We start from the raw sequence: 18370 nt of genomic DNA, 5'->3' as shown, positions 1-18370 counted from the left end.
CGTGAGGGGCACCACCTGCTTCCTGGTGGACTGTGTCCCATTGTGAGTGGGAGAAAAAAAAACGTTAAATTAAGCTCTGAATCCGCACACACAGCTGGTTGGTTTTCATTTATCTTCTATCTTCATCTTCTCTCAGATGAAATAACTGTCCAAGTTTGGAAAAAACAACCAAACAAAAAAAAAAATTACATTTGGAACATTTCAGAAACCCCTGATTCTCACAACTCCTGAGCCAAATGCAAACTTGTCTTCAGCACAGGAGTCAGGGAGTCCCTATAGATGTTTAGTGAGATAACTAATCATTTTTATAACAACATTATGCAGCACCCTTCATCTCATCTCAGACGCATGACATCATAGCCACTCGGGATTACTTTGGCTTTCTGAGTAATGACTGTGAAGACATTATTACCTCCTCTGGGGTTGGATAGAGGCCCTTTCACCATGAGCCAGCACCTGCCTCACTTTGTGTCTAGGCGCAGCCCTGATGACTAACAAGCCCTGACTTAGCTCCTTCACCTCACCCTCATCGTTACACCTACACCCAGACATGAGGGTTACCTGTTCAAATCACAGCAATGACTCATCATCAGAAACAACAACAAAACAAAAACAACACAAAAAAATATTGTACGGTTGGTTGGAATAAAATGTCACATATTGTGACAGTATAGGTCACAGTTTACTTGTCATGCTACTTTAACATTGGAGAATGTATTCATTTCACTGTCACATATTTATAGATTTATATGCATTTGCAGCTGGCCACTGCTCTAAAGGGTAACTGAGACGGGATGAAAAGTGTGGACTCTGCTTCACACTGGGAGCTGCCGAAGAGAGAGAGAGAGAGAGAGAGAGAGAGAGAAAGAGGAAGTGAAGAGGTGGAACATCTGGACTTCATTTGTGTGCGCCAGAGTGGGGAGAAGGTCCAGAAATAGGCTTAAAAAGTATTTTCCATATTAATTGCCGTGCAGAAAAACCCACACCGTCTTTATATTTCGACACTGAGACTCGCGACTCTTTATGGACTTATGACGTTTCCATACACACACACAGGCTACACTCTCTCTCCCCCTCTCTAACACACACACGCGCTGTCTGTCTTGTGTGGGTGGGTGTGTATTTTTGTGTGTGTTCGACTGCGTATTGCGCGCGCGCCTCCCTGACGCTCCACAGCCCCGTGGAGCTGTTGTTCCCAGAGTGCAGGAGGACAATCAGACGGGCTGCTGCTGGATTATAGAAAAAGAGAAAGTGCGATTTTTAAAAAGAAAAAGTCCTCATTGGTTTTTATTGCTCCGATCGTGCTTTGGAATCTTTCCACGCGCTCGGGTGAACTTTAGAGACTTTCCGTAGAGGCGTACACAGCGGTATGGATTTATCACAGACAGTCTAGTCCTGCATTAAAGTTTTGATTGTCATCGTTGCCTCCCGACCCCGGCGCAGGAGGAAAAGCGTTGAACTTTGACGCCGCACTCGTGGACACATGTGAGGACATTTGGAGACAAATATTTGTCGGAGCGTCTTTTCACCGCTCTCTACTATAGGCTATCTCTCATGGGGTAAGTAATGGCACATCCTCAAAATAGTTAGTGTGTGTGACAGTCTGCATGTGCCGCTGCAGCCTAACAAAAGGATCTGATGTGTCTCCTAGGCTACTACATCTCTTAGTACAAAAATGCTATACAGTTCAACATTAAATTACCTTTTTTATGGCATTAAAAATAAATGATAAAACTTAAACATGAAAACTCCCTCTCCTCATTGCATCAACGATTACTCAAGCGCGTGAATAACAAACTGAAAGTCTCCATTGACGCACAAAATCTCGAAATCTTCTTTTGACTCACAACCACCCATGACAGTAAGGTCTTTTAGATTTTCCCACATTTAGCACAGTCACTGAACTCTTTACTCGCCACTATCGATAACGCGGCTGCAGCCACAGTGGGTTCTCGTTTTCAGCGTGACAGCTGCGTTTGTTAAACACAGTGTGTGTTTTAATGAATAACATTGGCTGGTGTTATATATTAACACGCAGGGCTACAGCTGTCGATCATATAGCGGGGGTCAATGCACTTTGCTGCATCATATGTTGTCTGTAGGCTATAGCTGTTGTTGGAGGCTGCACGCACACACACACACGCACGCACGCACGCACGCACACACACACACACACACACACACACACACACACACACACACACACACACACACACACACACACACACACACACACACACACACACACACACACACACACACACACACACACACACACACACACACACACACACACACACACACACACACTGGAGTTCTTTGGGAGCCGTTGCGGGGCATGCTGTGTCCACCCCCCTTGCTCTGACCCCTCCGATGTTGTTGGGGCTTGTTCATCCGTCACTCTAAAGAAGCCATTGTATTGAAAGGATGTATTAATAAGACAAAAGCCCCCATTATCCCCATGCACGGGAGCTAATCTCACAGGCTTGGAGATGTGCTCCCTAGAGGAAGGCAACACAAAGCTTTTTACATGCAAGTCTTAAAGGACTACAGCACATTGGTGTCATGATTTACCATTATCAAAATATATCACTTTGAATACACTGTCACAGGGACATGCATTTGTGTTGTTGGCAGTTTCCTCATTTTGGAAATTCGCAGGAATTCAACTTGTGCCATATCTCATATGGCCTGGTAGTTACATTTCCCTATCACCACAACAAAGAGGGATACATAGGTGTCAGCAGTCCAGTCGTGAGGCATCCTGTTGTGGCAGAGTCCTCAAATCACAGTGAGATAAGATGATAAGGTGGAGGAACTAATGCTTATTGCCCAGATAAAAGCCCCTATCCATCAACCGCTATCCTTTGGTTGGTCTGGTTCAGTCTGCACGGTGCTGCAGGCAGCTCATTAGCAGGCTGTCACTAACCGCAAAGGCTTATTGTTGCATTATCTTCAGCCCTAGTCCAGGTACCGGGGTGAGAAACCAAACTCTCGTATGCACACGTACGCCACAAAGCCTGTTGAATTAAGACTAGCAAACAGCTTGGGGTGATAACATCAGGGGTTGGGGGGGTGAAGAGGAAGCAGGCTCAACAGCATTAGGAGAGGACTATCAAGTGTTGAAGGCCCTGTCAGCAGGTTCATTGATGCTGGTGTTGTGTGAGAGCAGCTTGGTTTGTTTGGGGACGTGCACAATCGCTTATGGACTCAGGTGCGTTTCCCAGCATGCCTTGGGAGCCCCTGCAGACAGGGCATTATATATCCAGGCGGAAGGCCGTCTGCGTTTGGCCCGGTGACCTGACCACATGGCTCATTGCACCAAGAAACAAACCCCAAAGAGCCTGAACGCTGCCAGCTTTCTTCCCACACTTCACCATCTTTCAGCTGGGCAAGGGTAACCCCAGGGTGCTGTGAAAAGCACCAACTTATTGGCCAGACACTCCACAGCTCCGGGCACATGCAGCCTTCCACAGAAACGAGGCACACATGGTATTAACTTTATGGTCTTTTATGTTAGAGCGTAGGCAGACTGGCTCAGTCCAGCAGCCCATGACATCATGAGTTCAGGATCTGTATGCTGCTGACCCGGCTCACTGTGCAGCAGTGGCCCTGTTTTCCCTTTACAAGACTACTGCTGTAATCGGACCCTCTCCATTGGGGACTGAGCGTGAGAAGTGAAGACAAACAGATGAGTTGAATAAATAAATAGATGTATAAGTCCACGGATGGGTAAATAAATGAATGGTAATTCAGTGGTGGGAACTGGATTTGCAGGACTTTTTTCTTGTAGAGGAACAGGTCACTAGGGGTTGAAAGCGGGGATGGGTGGCGGTGGGTGGGTGGTGTCGGTCCATGAAAGATGCTCAGGTTTCAGCTCAGGCCTGAGAGCGTTCCGCTAATGGGAAGCAGCGAGAATGCTTTTCCTTTGGGAGACTGACTTCTCTTTTGTTGTCTACACTCCGCCACTTTATATAGCCAGATCAGAGGGGGAAACAACATTGAGAGATCAGAGGAGCGACCTGCCAGAGGCAACCTGGCTTTTACCTGGTTAAATGAAACCGGTCTGGGGTCAATGCATGCGTTTTGAGAAAAAAAAAACAGAAACCTTGTGGCAGATCATTGAAGACAGTGCTTGTGTGTTTTTATTTTTTACATTGCTTAGTGTTCTGAGGACAGCCATCTGGGTTTGACAGGCCCAGAGTTCTAGCAGGGGGTAATCCCCCTTTTGCCTGAAAAACACTTTTCTTGGGCGTGGCAGCTGGAGAAAAAGAAACGCCTTCTGCTCGCAAGCTGCCGCAGCACAAGTCACAACATACAGCTGACAGCATGCAGTGATATGATTCACAGCCAAGAGCTGGGATTGCCCAAGATTAGAGCAACATGGCGTTTTAGACAATTCGCCAACAGAATGAAGAATAGGACATCACTTAAGACTGTTTTTGTTCTTAGTTGGAAATACGCATGTGCACTAACCTGCTCTATCAGACTCTCCTTTTCAAAACAACCTTTCCGAGTTGCAAGAAGAGTTACTGTCAGTCCTGTTCTGATTACAACATAAACATTTATACAAGCTGGTATTTGGTGGAGAAAGAAGAAAACGTGTCTCTGACTATTTTAGGAAGGTGTTTCAACCAATGAAAGATTCCATTAGCTTTAAAGTCTCTTGTTACTCTCTTTTCCACTTGAGTGACTTGGACAAACTATGAGACCCCCCATGACCAGGCACTGATGCTTGTAGCAGCATGCCAGGATTTCCTGACGCTTTCTTGGGTGGGGATAAGGCTGTTCTGTCACATTTCATGCTTGGACCAGCCCTCCTTATGAAATTCTGTTGAAAATGACGCTGAAAAAGTCAAGCTCTGACTGGCAAATTTAATTGTGCAGCATTGCTCCACAGACAGGGGGCAATGACAATGACAAGTAGTTCTGAATAAAAGTATTTTTTGGTTACTTCTGTGGCTTTGGATTGGATCGGACGCACTTTGCAGCCTCTCCTTTGCGTATGCTGTGTGATTTATGAACTGGATGGGAAAATCCTAGTTCTGTATGTTCCAGTGGCAAACTTAATCAGTGTGGTCATGTTGTGGTTTTCTGAATTTCTGGTCCTTCTCAGCGCAGACTCTAGAGCGATCTTGGAGCAGGTACACATGAAGATGCTGTGGTTTATAGAGATATTCTCCTCCTCCTTCTCTTCCTCCTTTCCCTTCTCCTCTCCTGGAAGCCTTTGTTATCCAGTGAGCTTTGTTTGTGCAGCTGGAAAACTCAGCAGGATTACTTCAACACCCCACCTCCTCCACCAGATCCAGAAGTATGCTGGAGACAGTTTTCCTGGATCTTGAATTGACCCATGCAGCCAGTTAAGAGCCTGTAGAAGCCATTCCCTTTTCCCTGGGACTGAACGTTCGCTTGGTCTCCCCTGCTAATGAGCTCTATTTTTTTAATTATATAATGACTGACAGACTTTAAGAATGAGGCAAAATAAGTCGGCTGCAAAGGCTTGTTTGGTTAGAAAGCACCATTAGGATTGTTTATCCTGTAAAGGCCTCAGCTTCAGTCCTTCCTGGCTTAAAGACTTGCTGGAATTAACCTCCAGCCAAACACAAGTCGGGTCATGATAGAGGCCAGACCGCTCCATCGCAACAGACAGATTGAGTGCAAGTAGATTCTGTTTACTTTAAGCTAATATGACAACAGCTCAAACGTGTCCATTTCAGATGAGCCTTGTTTAGGTCAAAGTCAAGTAGCTGTTGTCTCGTCTTGTACACTCTGAAAAGCTACACCGCCGCAATACTCACTTTCTGTCCCTGTGTGTTGCTTTTGCAAATTATCCCTAGGCATACCGCTCCACTGAAATCTTGCATAAGACTTTGTAAAAGCTGCATGCAAAACCAAGTACTGTGGGGTCTTTTTTGTAGAAAAAAGAATACTTGTGTAAATGTTGCCAGGAAGTAAAACAGACATAGTATCCCTCACAAAGTCAGCAACGTTACATACCCTCGGGTCTCTTTTCTTGCACACATTTACTGGTCTTTAAATACGGGTTGTAACTGTGTGGACCATGAACAAATGTTTTTTACATGACGTCCTAATGCCACATGAGTTTTTCAAGAAATATTTTTTTTTGTGTATAAAGCGTGAATAAATTGTATAAAATACCTAGGAACAACTGTGGACTGTGTGGACACAACAATGTTCCCTCTCCAGGCAACCGTGTTTTTCTCCAACAACAGAGCTGTGTTTAATGGATCTGTGTTTGCCAGCGGAGTCTGGAGTTGTTTTTCCTATGCTGGACCATGGGGAGAGATGGAGGGCCTCCATCAATTTATCATCTTATCACAGAGTACTAGGCAGAGGCAATCAGGGCAGCTTGTGTGTTAGCCTGCTTAGATGGTATCATTTTCCATTGTGTGGCGCTTCTTCCATTCTTTCCTCTACTGTGTCTTGGATATTGGTAGGCTGTCCCATAAGTGACTGTCTGTGACAATTCTAGGTGCACTGAAAATCCCTGCGACAAACATGTCATAGCCTCAGCCACCTTCAACGCCACCACCATACACAAATGCATAGATATAGTATGTTGTCATGTCTAGTGTTCTTTGGCACGCCATGCACCCAGTAATCGCAAACTCTTTCACGGCTTTCCCAGAGAAGGAACAGAACATGAGAAGGGGTGGAGTTCAATGTCTAGCAAACGGAGGAGAATAGGAGCAGGTAGCCAGGACAAAAGAGATCTAAAAGAGGGTTCAAAGCCATTCATTAGGGGAGACCTCATTGTAAAGACAAGAACATGGGAAGTTGTTAGTGGGGCAGGGTGGCTGAAACTTGAATCACTCATTCAGACCTGAGCTTTCTGGCCAGACCTGATCTAACTTCTTTCTGTGCAGCAAGAGCAACAATGTCCTGTGTTTCAAGACCATCATGTGTTTAACACTACCTACAGCCTACAACATCACAGCCGAGTATTTTTATGGGTGGTGTACCGCTGTTCCATGTAGAGCTTGAATTCTGAGAATATTTTATTACTTTTCATGCTGAGCAAGTAAACCGTGTGCATGAACGCTGTAGAAATACAATGTCTCTAAGGGTTAATAATGAGGGAACTATTTTCTTTTAAAATGATCAGTAAAACTACATAAAACAGCCCGCGCTGACAAGAGAAATTAGGACACATACACATTACTGAGAAAGTAGTTTCTTGGTGCTGAGCTCTTGACTTTCCTGACTCGAGAGCTGATTGCACAGTGTGCTGTATAATGAAGTCTTTAATAGGGGACTGTAAGAACATGTCTGCCCCAGATGTGTTCTAAATAAATCCTTCTTGATGTGCATTTAATCACCTCTTTGTGGCCATTCTCTTTTGATCTCTGTGGTGAAGTTTAAAATATACGGGTGGAGGAGGGGGCATTAGAGTGAAGACCGAGTTGCTTTGCAAAACAGGGAGCAGCATTAAAGGGAAATATGCTAAATAACGCGCTATAAAGACATGAATAATTTGGAGTGACTTAAGTTGACAGGAGTGGTCCGAGGGTGAAGGTATTACTGTAATTGCCTCTCAGGCGCCACCCTTGGAGATACCCCCCACCCCCACAATCCTCCAATGGAGTAGACTGGAGGTGGGAGGGTTTGGGGGGGAGTTTGTCAGCCGTTTTATGCGGGTTACAGCTCCCGAGGCTGTGGATGCCCTTCTTTACGCTGCTCTTTGTCTCCAGCTCCTCACAGTGCCACTCTAGGAGCCACACACAGCACCCCAACAGCTGCCATAAATAAAGCGTTGCAAAGTGGCAGAGGTGAAGTGACTGAGGAGATGAACAGAAAAACAAAACAAGCCACCATGCCCCACGCACTCCCTGACTGAACTGTGTTTACAGACCGGCCCCCTCAGAAGAGGCTGTACCCAAACTGTCAAAACTGTTTGACGAGCGAAAGGGTAATCCCTAATTATATGACGAAACCCCCATGTATTGGGGACACCCACTCCCCTAATATATCGCAGCTTATAACCGGTTTTAATGAAGCGTGATTGTGTCGGCATAGTTACAGACGAAGACAGACAAAGGTTTTTTTGGGGGGCTTAAAATAAAACTCTTACACCACGTGTAATGAAGAAAAGGGAACCGTTTAATCTGTCAGGAAAAAGGAACTTGCTTTGCGCCTCATCTAATGCCATGATGTAAGCCATAGGACAGTTATGCTAACTTGTTAAAAAATACTTCTGCATTTTATTTAGTCCCGAAAAAGTATGTGATTTCACGTATGTCTGCGACTTGGTTTGGCAAATCACAAACATTTATTTGCAAGTTTTTTTTCCCCTGTGAAATGTGTTGTTCCCCCAGCGGAGTTCCTCTCTGAGATAGAAACTGTGAGATATTGCAGGCCTCCATCTCATATCTCTCAGTCCGCTCTGCCTCTTGACTGCAAGTTACAGCGTGACTTTCAAACCCTCTCTCTTCTTTCTCTTACTTCCCCCTAAAAACCCTTGTTTTCATTGGTTTGGAGATTTTATGAGCTGCTGGTGTTTCAAAACATACAGATTCTGACGACTAACTTGCCTTTGTTTCACTCCTACATCCTTAACCCACAAGGTTGCCACTCAAGTGTATGAAATAACTGATTTTACTACTTAGATACTTAGAAATATCATTACGGTCCGTATATATCTAGTCCATGAATGCATGCGTAGCACTCTTAGCTTTAATATTTATCCCTGATTGATAAAGAAAGCTTTCCAATCTGCTTGTTTTGGAATATAGTGTTGTAAATGCCTCGTAGCCCGTTGAGTCCTGAGGGTTTGAAGTAAAAGTCATTGTGTATTGTGTAACACAACTTTTACTCAGTACCATAGTAGGAAGTTAAGGTTGCAGATGCTATGGTGCTTAATTTGACCTGAAGTATTTATGTTCTTGAACATCTTCACGTCAGCTGTGCCTCTACATTGTCACTGTTTTGGGAGTCAGTTTTATCAGTGAGCTTGTCGGCAGCGACGCATGCATCAGAGATAACAGCAGCTGCTTAAAATAAGCTCAGACAGTCGGGACTAAAGTTGGTCTGCTTTTGTTTTGACCTTATAGGAGAAACAAACGCTAGATCAAAAGCCACCATGCGTGAATATTTAGTCTGTGTCGAGACCAAGGTCAGTTGAAGGACCACGACGCCAAACAAATCCCCCTTTCGGCCCAGTTACACAGCAATACTGTAAAAACATGAATGCTTTTTCCTGGAACTGCGGACAATCAATAGTGTTGCTGCGCTGATGTGAAAGGATTCCCCACACTGGGCCCTGGGGCCTCAGTGATGGACAGAGTGGCAGAGATACGCTGTAGCCACCTGCCAGCAGACACAGTCCATCCCTGTGCATTCTGTGGTTGCACAGCATGACTGTATGGAGCTGCTCCATGCAAAAGAAAAAGAAAAAAGGCCTGCTTTAACGGGCATGTGTGCAGTGACTTGTGACGGCTTAGAGGAGCATTGAGCTGTTGTAGTATAGTATGGTATATTCGTCACTTTTTTAAGTTTAAGAAACAGAAAAAGAGGATGACTGTGGCCCCTTATTTTAGCGTGCATCTTTTGGTTTAGCCATTTCCTTTAGCTCCTGTGGCAGCAGTGGTGAATCTTTGTGGTGGTAGTTATTTGCGTTTTCTACTGTGTGTCTGACATGTCAACACTTGACTGGGGAAATGTTATGACTACATTGCTGCAGCTCTTCTGCTAGCTGGGCCTCCACTCAATGCACTTCTTCACACTTTTCTTCTTCACTTCGGCCGAAATAACCCCCGATGACACCTTGGTGATCCGTGATTTTAACTTGATTTTTTTTCTGTCATGTGCAGGATGCCGGTCTGTATGATTGCAGCACCCATAGTCCTTTGGAGTGTAGGTCAGTCAGAATAGCAGAGGGGATAATAAAGGTGTGGACGGATTCTGGTAACAGCATTGGCGAAGCGCTCCCAGAGATTAGATTTCCACTGATATTAGTGGCTGTGAAACTGAACAGGAAAGAGCAAATCACACCAGCAGATGCTTTTTTTGTGCACCCATGATGGATTACCTCAATGAAAAGCCTTGTGTCTTGTAGAGGGTGCAGGAAGTCATTAAATCTCCTTAAAGTGGAAAATGTGCACGATTAATTTTTTTCGTATTGTAGCCTTAACAAAGAAGACCTTTCTGTTTTAGCCTTGTGCCCCTGGCGTAACAAGAAAAAGAGGCCAAGTTGTGAAAAAATTCGAAGCTGGATTGGTGCTATGTTGCCACTACAGCGGCTGATGAGCAGGGAGTGTGAAAAGCAGATGGAAAAAGATACGTTACAGGATGTTTGAGACCACAGACTGTTCGGTGAGGGATTCTTGTGTGTAAACAAACAGTTAACACATCATAAAACAAACAAGATAAGCTGCAAAAGTACACTGTCTGCACTCTGCACACAATGCTCTTATCTAGGCCAAAATGTTTGTGGGAGATTGTGCATGCGAGTAAAATTGTCTGTATACATGGAAGCGTGGGTATGATGCATGCTGTGTCAGTTGATGGGAGCTCTATTTTCGTTTGAAGTGCTCCCCCCCATCCCCCACCCCAGAGAAAGTGGAGCCAGTTTTAAGTAGAGTGTCACAGGTAGCAGGGGGTGTAATGGGCTGTCGTTGCCTTGGTTTTGGTGAGCAGACGCTGTGCTAATTGGGGCTTATCAGGTGTTTCTGGGGAAAACACCTGAGGCCTTTGTGCAGCTGTCAGTCCCAAGACGGAGGGGCCGAATCTGTCTGTTGTTAGTGTCAGGAGAAAAACAGAGTCAGCTTTCAGCAGTGACCACCGCTCCTTTTTTAAACATCTTTCGGACGATTAAGAGTCGAGGCTCTGCAGGCAGGTGTTTGCGACTGTGGTTACATGGTCGATTAAAGCATGGTTCCATCTGTACGCGAGGTTGCAGAAAGGGGACTTAGCTGAGGAAAATGCTTATATGTAGCATGGGTTTTCTATGAGACCACAAGAGCATCTCTGCACCATTTCTAAACTTTTGACAAACAGGTAAAGTGTTGGTGTCAACAGAACTCGCACAAGCTTTCAGATAGGATATCCGGTCCAAGGTGTCTGTCTCTTGTTTGATTTCCTTAGTCTCTTTGGCGCCTGTGTTAACCCTCCTGTCCGCACATTGCTTTGTTCTATGTATCGCTTTGTCTAACTTAGTCTCAGCTTCACTGTGAATTCCAGGACTGGATATCATGGTTTTTATTTTTCTGAAACCTCCTCACACCCTCACCTACATTATTGTATACTTTGACATTTATTTATGGAACAAATGACACTTAAAATGTCCAAGTGTGTGGGTGTGTTACAAGTGTTATACTACACAACATCTGATGAACTTTTTAGCATTGGTGTAACACTTTTTTCCTGGCTGTGGTTGCGGAAAACTATAGAATTGTTATATCATTATTAAAAATGTTTAAATACTATAACTAAATGACTCGATATCATTGTAAATGAGGGTCACCCCTCAAGGATCTCTCGAGTATGAATAAAGGTTAAATGAAAATTAAATAAGGTGGTGATGGGGAAGTAGTCATTCGTCGATCCGGTGAGCAAATTTTTTTTTGACAATGTGTCAAAAAGTCAGGATTAAAAACAGGCCACAACTCTGATGACATGCCGGGCAGGGGGATTACATAGCAGGAAGTCGGCTCTCCTGTCGACCAATCCCAAAACCCTGAATGGCACATGGCAGGTAGAGGGGCAGGGCAGGGCTAAAGAGAAACGGTGCTGTGGGCAAACCAGCCCATCAGGTTTCCCACACACAGCAAAATCCCTTGATGACAGACTCTAAGGACAGGAGGTGACAGGAGGGACCACAAGTCTACACAACACATGAGAGAGCTGTTCAGGGAAAACCCGGCCAAGCTGAGAGAAAAAGGCCAATATGGAGCAAAACAAGTGTGTTTTTCTCTTAGCAAACGGAGACAGTGGAGATGCAAAGCTGCTCTATAATGGCGGTCTCTGCTATTAATAAAATCATCATGGGCTTCAATAAAGTAACCTGATGTAATTATGCTAGTGCAGCTGCCTGGCATGTGCTCATGCCTCTATTTAGATAAAAAGGATGGGAGGGGCCAGCTATCCTGATGCAGCGGTTCTGATAAGACAATGCTCGACCGTAAATACATTTTTGCTATGAAACAGTGCGCTGTCCCCTTATTAAGGCTGAAGGGCAATGCTCTCCACACTTGAAGGAGACTATTGTTCTTTGTTCCTGCTTGAGGAAACACACAGTGAGTTGGTTATTACTGGCAAACAACGGCAGCCGTGTGTCCAAGCGGCGTGCTTGCTGCAGGGGAATGCTTGTCCACGCCACTCCAGGTCTGTCACCATGAGTTTTGCGTGTGAAGATAGATTCTGAGCACATGCAGAGTAAAGTTCTGCGCTGCAATGTCTGACACATCACATGGATGAGGTTTTGTGTGTGTATATACGTCACAGAGATGTCTCGGATTCTCTGCCTTTGTGTCCAGATGCCGTTCCACATGCATGCTTTTCGTTCCCGGCTTTGTCTCGCTCCCTGTCCATCTTTCAGGCTCTGGCTCTTTTGAGTCAAAGCCCAGCAGAACAGAGAAGAGCTTCAGCCCCAGTTTCCACTGAAGGTTTCCAGTTAAGGGCTATAGTGTGAAGACAAGCAGTGGAGGCATCAGTGTTCAATTACCGCTGGAGCTGGCCTGCAGAGGGATCCTGTTACTTCTGACAGGTTTAAGACACCAACTCCACCTCTAATTAGATTCCCAGAGCCTCCAACTTTCCTTTGTTTTAAGCCATGTAAGCGGCAGCCCATTTTTTATTTAGTTGTGCTTAGCTTTATAGGGTTTCTCTTTAAAAAGAGTCCTTTGAGTAATTTTAACCCACATTAGTGGTTCGCAGATTTTTGGATAGTTAGTTTTTGGTGCATCATTTTAAACTTTAATCATTATTAGGTCAAAGGTTTTTCCTCATTTGTTTAAGAGAATACCAACAAGCACAAACAGATATATTGTCATTGAGTGTATATGCAGTAATTACTCTGGCCAGGCCTCCGTATAACAAACCCGATGTGGAAAATCTGTTTCAAAAAGTGTTTAGTTTAAGATTTGCTATCGACGCACTAGAATCAAGTCTAACCAAGGCTTTTTCTCGTAAAGTGAGGGACGCTGCCACCTTTTCCTCTCTTATCTATTTGATTTGCTAGTGTTTGTGAACTGGTTGGAAGGGGGGGGGGGGGGCGTGTCAGGATGAAGGAGCCCGGCTGATCCATGAGCTATGCTGAAGTTTCAAGAGGTAGCTCACTGGAGTGGAATGGTTCGCTCCGCACACAACAATGCCGTGTGTTGACAGCCGAGTGCTCGGACAGGGTTGGTGGAATGTCCCCCTCAGACTGCGAGCGCGGCCCTTCTTTGTCTAGGCACCGACACACTGATTCACAGAGTATTCCTTCTTCGACCTGAAGGTGATCTCTGCCTGCACAGGTCCACCCACCCCTCCCCCCAAAAAAATTATAATGTATCTTCATAATGTACGACTCCCTCGAGAACCTGTGGAATTTTACTTTCCATTTCCAAGCTGCAACTGTTGCCTGCGTGGGTGTTCAGTTTTGGGATGTAACAAATGGACACAGGGAGTGCAGTGTGTTTCACTCGCCATGTGGCACCATTCATTTATGTCATGTGATTGTTGCTCTTTAGCTTCCAACGTTAATGCAGACACTTCATTTTGAGTCTGTTTATCTGTAAGATCACTTCAGGGCTTTTTGATGATAAGGGGCAGTTCATTTAGAAGCTGTGGTCTATAATTGTTCCTCCACTGTTACAATAGAGTTATCTTGAAGACAATGTTCAGCTTCCATTGTACAGACTGAGAAACAGGTTGTAGCCTAGTTACTCTTTATTGCCTAGAATGAACACTTGCTTTGTCAAAGTGTGTTTCAATAGCGCAATAGAATGTACTCTGTTAGTAACCCTTGCCTTCTCTTCCTTTCTGTGTGTCTGCAGGTGACCCACAAAGAGCTCCTCAGACGTGACTGTGGGACAGGCCGTCTTCCCTCCCAACCTGGGCCACTCTCGCTGTCCCTTTCCGTAAAGGCAATGATTATCTGCTTAAATGCCCTGCCCGACTCCACTGTGTGAATGAATCTTTGCCGTAAAGCCTCCGTGCTCTGCCAACCTGTCATCATGAAGAGCAAGTATTCCCAGTACTACAATAAGACTCTGATCCACTCCTACTATGCCTTTGCAAAGAACATGACAACCGAGGAACTGGACAAGCAAACTGCTGAGAAAAAAGGCAAACAGCTCTCCACTCTCCACATTGCCATTGTGATCCTCTGCACCATCATCATCCTGGAGAATCTGCTGGTCCTAATTGCCGTCTGCCGCAACAAGAAGTTCCACTCCGCCATGTTTTTCTTTATTGGCAACCTGGCATTCTCTGACCTGCTAGCTGGCTCTTCCTATATAGCCAACATTTTTCTATCGGGCCCAAAGACCTTTGAGCTGGTCCCTGTGCAGTGGTTCATCCGGGAGGGCTCAACCTTTATCGCGCTGGCAGCTTCAGTCTTCAGCTTGCTGGCGATAGCTATAGAGCGCTACATTGCCATCACAAAGGTCAAAGTGTACGGCTCCACCAGAACGTGCCGCATGTTTCTTTTGATAGGAGCTTGCTGGGTCACCTCCATCCTGCTCGGAGGACTTCCCATCATTGGCTGGAACTGCATCTTCAACCTCCCGGAGTGTTCAGCTGTTTTGCCACTCTACTCAAAGAAATACATCCTGTTCGTTGTCACCATTTTCAGCCTCATACTTCTCTCTATTGTCATCCTCTATGTGAGGATCTATTTGATTGTACGCTCCAGCCACCAGGAGGCGACTAACCTACCGGCCTATGCCCTTCTAAAAACTGTCACAATAGTGCTGGGTGTCTTTATCATGTGCTGGCTGCCGGCTTTCACCATCCTACTCCTGGATTCATCGTGCAGCATGCAGTCCTGCAGAATCCTCAAAAACGCAGACTTGTTTTTTGGCTTTGCCACTCTGAACTCAGCTCTTAACCCAGTGATCTACACACTGCGCAGCAAGGACATGAGAAAGGAGTTCCTGCGCGTGCTGTGCTGCTGGGGGGTGCTGCAAAGCGGGCGGCCCTCTGACCGTTGTCTGGTCCCTCTTAAGAGCTCCAGTTCTCTCGAACACTGCACCAACAAACATGATCACCAGAGTGTACATATCATGCAAGACTGTACCACCTGTGTCTGATATGGGTCAAGCACAAAGTGCTTTTGTGTTTGTGTGTGAGAGATGTATTAGATCAAGGAGTGAGAGGATGTGTTCAGACAAAGAGATGTTCAAAAAGATGCAAGCACATCCTGGACTGACCTGCCTGGCAAAGCTGCGACACAGCTCTCTGTTGAGACACATTCTACAATGCGGACGTTTTCGTATTACAATCAAAGTTGTGTGGACTCCTTCAGGTCAAGAGGGAACCAATTTGGTAGCTGAGAACTTTGAAGAAGAAATGTGAAAATAGCTTTTGCATGGGTACGCTCATTACGTGATATGGAGTGTCAAAACATTTTCATTTATAAGGCTTTATCTTGTTTTTCCTTCTAAACATGTAAACCTCTGTTTAAAGTCAAAAATAGACACCTAACATGCATCATATTAGAGGTATGGTGAGTTGTTGTGGGCCTTTCAAGAACGGCATCACTGCAAAGCTTGCAAAGTTTCACTTTGTAGATTACTTGAAAGATAGCTGTCCTTTGTGAGGTTAAACCACATTACTCTCATTGACTGATATATGTATGCATTAGGCCTACAGATTCAGAGCGATGGAGACAGTGATCAATTTCACTTAGCACTAAACTCCATAGAAGCCAAATTACTATGAGTACTCCCTCAACAAAACCAGGGCTATATATTCCCTATATAACCTTGCTTAAACCATTTGATTAACTACAAAAAAAGTACATAATCTGCATACATTTAATGCATGAAATCCTAACTTATTTGTAAGTGCTGATGTGTATGATATATTCCAGCTTGAGCTTCCATCACTAACACCCCTTCCCTCAATCGTCCACATTATCTGTCCTTCTTGCTTTTACTGTTGTCTTTTGTACTTAAACAGTTTCCGTTGAGGAAGGCCTAATCAGAAAGCACATTTCCTGAAGTGAGTTGGCACTGATGAATCGTACTCAATTACAACTGTCTAGCAGCTTTAACAAATGGGACCCATGTCCTGACAGTGTTGTAGCAACGTAGCAGCAAAGTGCTGTCTCTGTTTGTGCCTTCCTCATGGGGAATCAGGCTGAATGTATGTATGAAGTGTTTGGGGCAGGCGCACCATTGTTGACAGTATTATTGATCATTTTGAATCACCAAGTCATTGACGAGCAGAGAGTGGGGTTAACAGGCTACTCTCACTGTGAAGTCTTAAATAGCGCCATGAACAATATTTTGTTGTAATTAGTATGCCTTGTGCAACTACAGATGTAAACACGTCTCACCTTTCCAAAGACCCTTCGCCTCCCCCACAAAGTAAGAGAAGATCTAGTTTCAAATGCACTGGGGTGTGGGGGTGGGGTGGGACAGGGGATCTGCCCTCCTGGGAGGTCAACTTCATCCTCACTTTCTGACATCCTATAAAACGCAACTTCCTTCAGCTAATAGGAAGTCCTGTTTTTCAATGTCCGGTTCCTGTTGTTCAGGGTTAGAATAACCTTCTTCCTCAAGACACACATTTTAAATTCTTCTTTTTTTAAAGCAACTTTTACTATCAGATGGCCAAGTAGAAATGGTGAAAAGCACTTTGGCAGCTTCAGTGATGTAGGCTTTCCCCCAGTTTTTTTTTCCTCAAATGGAGAGATGTTTGAATCTGTGTATCTATCATTTCATTGTGTTGCCTGACTATGAATTTTTAATGATACACACATTAATAACTATGTAGGTTTGTAAGTATGTATGAATGTATGTATGTATCATTGTACAGTATGTATAATTTGTGTATGTGTGTTTGTTTATGTATGAAATGTCTCGTGTGCAATAGCCTTGTGTGTCCAGTAGCACGCTGCCTGTGTTAAAATCGGTACAATCTGAAACACTAATGTAGGTACATAAACATTTTGTTATGTGAATTTCCTTTTTATAAAATAAATGAAATACTGAAAGATTCCATTTTGGTTGTATGAGTTTCATTCTAAGCTGTAAACAAATTTAATTGCAGCTGTAGTTTACCTGCAGGTCCTGAGTTGCCTTCCTATTGTGCCTACATCTGAGAAGATTTCCTAATGCCGCATTTAATCCAAACATGCTCTGACAAGGTCAGAAAAACACCAGCTTCAACATGAAAGCCTGAAATTGCACATTCAAATTCTGCTTGGCCATTAATCAATTCTTTCTTGCTTCATAAAATCACTGAGTTGCTTGAAGGTTAAAGCAAGACCGGGCTATGATGGGAAGCTGGGCAGAGGGCAGGGAGGGTGAAAACGGGGTGTGGTGTGGTGAAGAAGAATTTCTATTTGTAAGATAGTTTGTCTGAGAGAAGCATAGAGAAAGGTCCCGGGAGAGTTTTCTCGGGTAAGGGGGGAGACTTACTTGTGAGGGGAGAGGCTGACTTATAGTGGCCTTGGGAGAGTTGGGCCTGTTTCCTGTCAGACGTCCAGGATTCCTGGGTGGGAACATTGGCTGAATCAGCCCCAGGAGGCTGCGCTGCTGGGACGTCTGCCAAGCTTTTCCAGAGCCTTGCAGGATATGACATCAGACGAAGGAACCTGTAGGTGAAGTTATATACACAAAAACATTGGAGTCGGCTCATAAGACAGATGTGGGTTTGCCCCTGCAAAAAAGGACAGTTTGGAATACTTAACAATTTAAATCAATAAATTAAACACAGGGGGAAAACTCCATTAGGTTGTGTAAATATAATAAACACAGATGTAGCCTACTCACAAAGTTGCATAAACTGTTGTGAAAATGGATCTCAATAAACGCAAGTCTATAGATTAAACTCTCGAGAGGAAAATGGCTGTAGATTGGATTTAAATGCACAATGTGACAGAGAGCAGAATCACAGCTGTGATTTCAAAACTTGCAAAAGCAACAGACTGCTACTTTAATGCTAGCAATGCCATAGTGCCACCCTGTGGTCAAATAGGCGTATAGCTAACCATATTTAAGGGATGTCCAAACTCTTTTTAACTAAAAGTCTACCAAATAAAGTAAAATAAGTCGCTTTAAGTTATTTGTATAGCCTATATCTATTATATACGTATAAAGATATATATAGGCTACACAGAGAGAAAGCCCAAACCAGGCAGCATCGTGAACATACATTACAGACATACAGGGAGGTGAGTCACTTACAGCTGATTCCC

At 44.4% G+C, this 18370-nt stretch overlaps 1 protein-coding gene across 1 annotated transcript; it reads left to right on the top strand.

Annotated features, from left to right (window-relative positions):
* Positions 1 to 1001: 1001 nt before the first annotated feature.
* s1pr2 (sphingosine-1-phosphate receptor 2) lies at positions 1002 to 17167 on the top strand. The gene is made up of 2 exons (XM_080044360.1): positions 1002 to 1559; positions 13998 to 17167. The coding sequence occupies exon 2, from the start codon at positions 14133 to 14135 to the stop codon at positions 15252 to 15254; it is 1122 nt and encodes a 373-aa protein (XP_079900486.1). The 5' UTR covers positions 1002 to 1559; positions 13998 to 14132; the 3' UTR covers positions 15255 to 17167.
* The last annotated feature ends 1203 nt before the right edge of the window (positions 17168 to 18370 follow it).

Source organism: Ammodytes marinus (genome assembly GCF_949987685.1).
Source record: "Ammodytes marinus genome assembly, chromosome: 16".
In the NCBI taxonomy this organism is placed as follows: domain Eukaryota; kingdom Metazoa; phylum Chordata; class Actinopteri; order Uranoscopiformes; family Ammodytidae; genus Ammodytes; species Ammodytes marinus.
The sequence above is the reverse complement of the archived record's forward strand: the minus strand, read 5'-3'. Positions and strand labels throughout refer to the sequence as shown.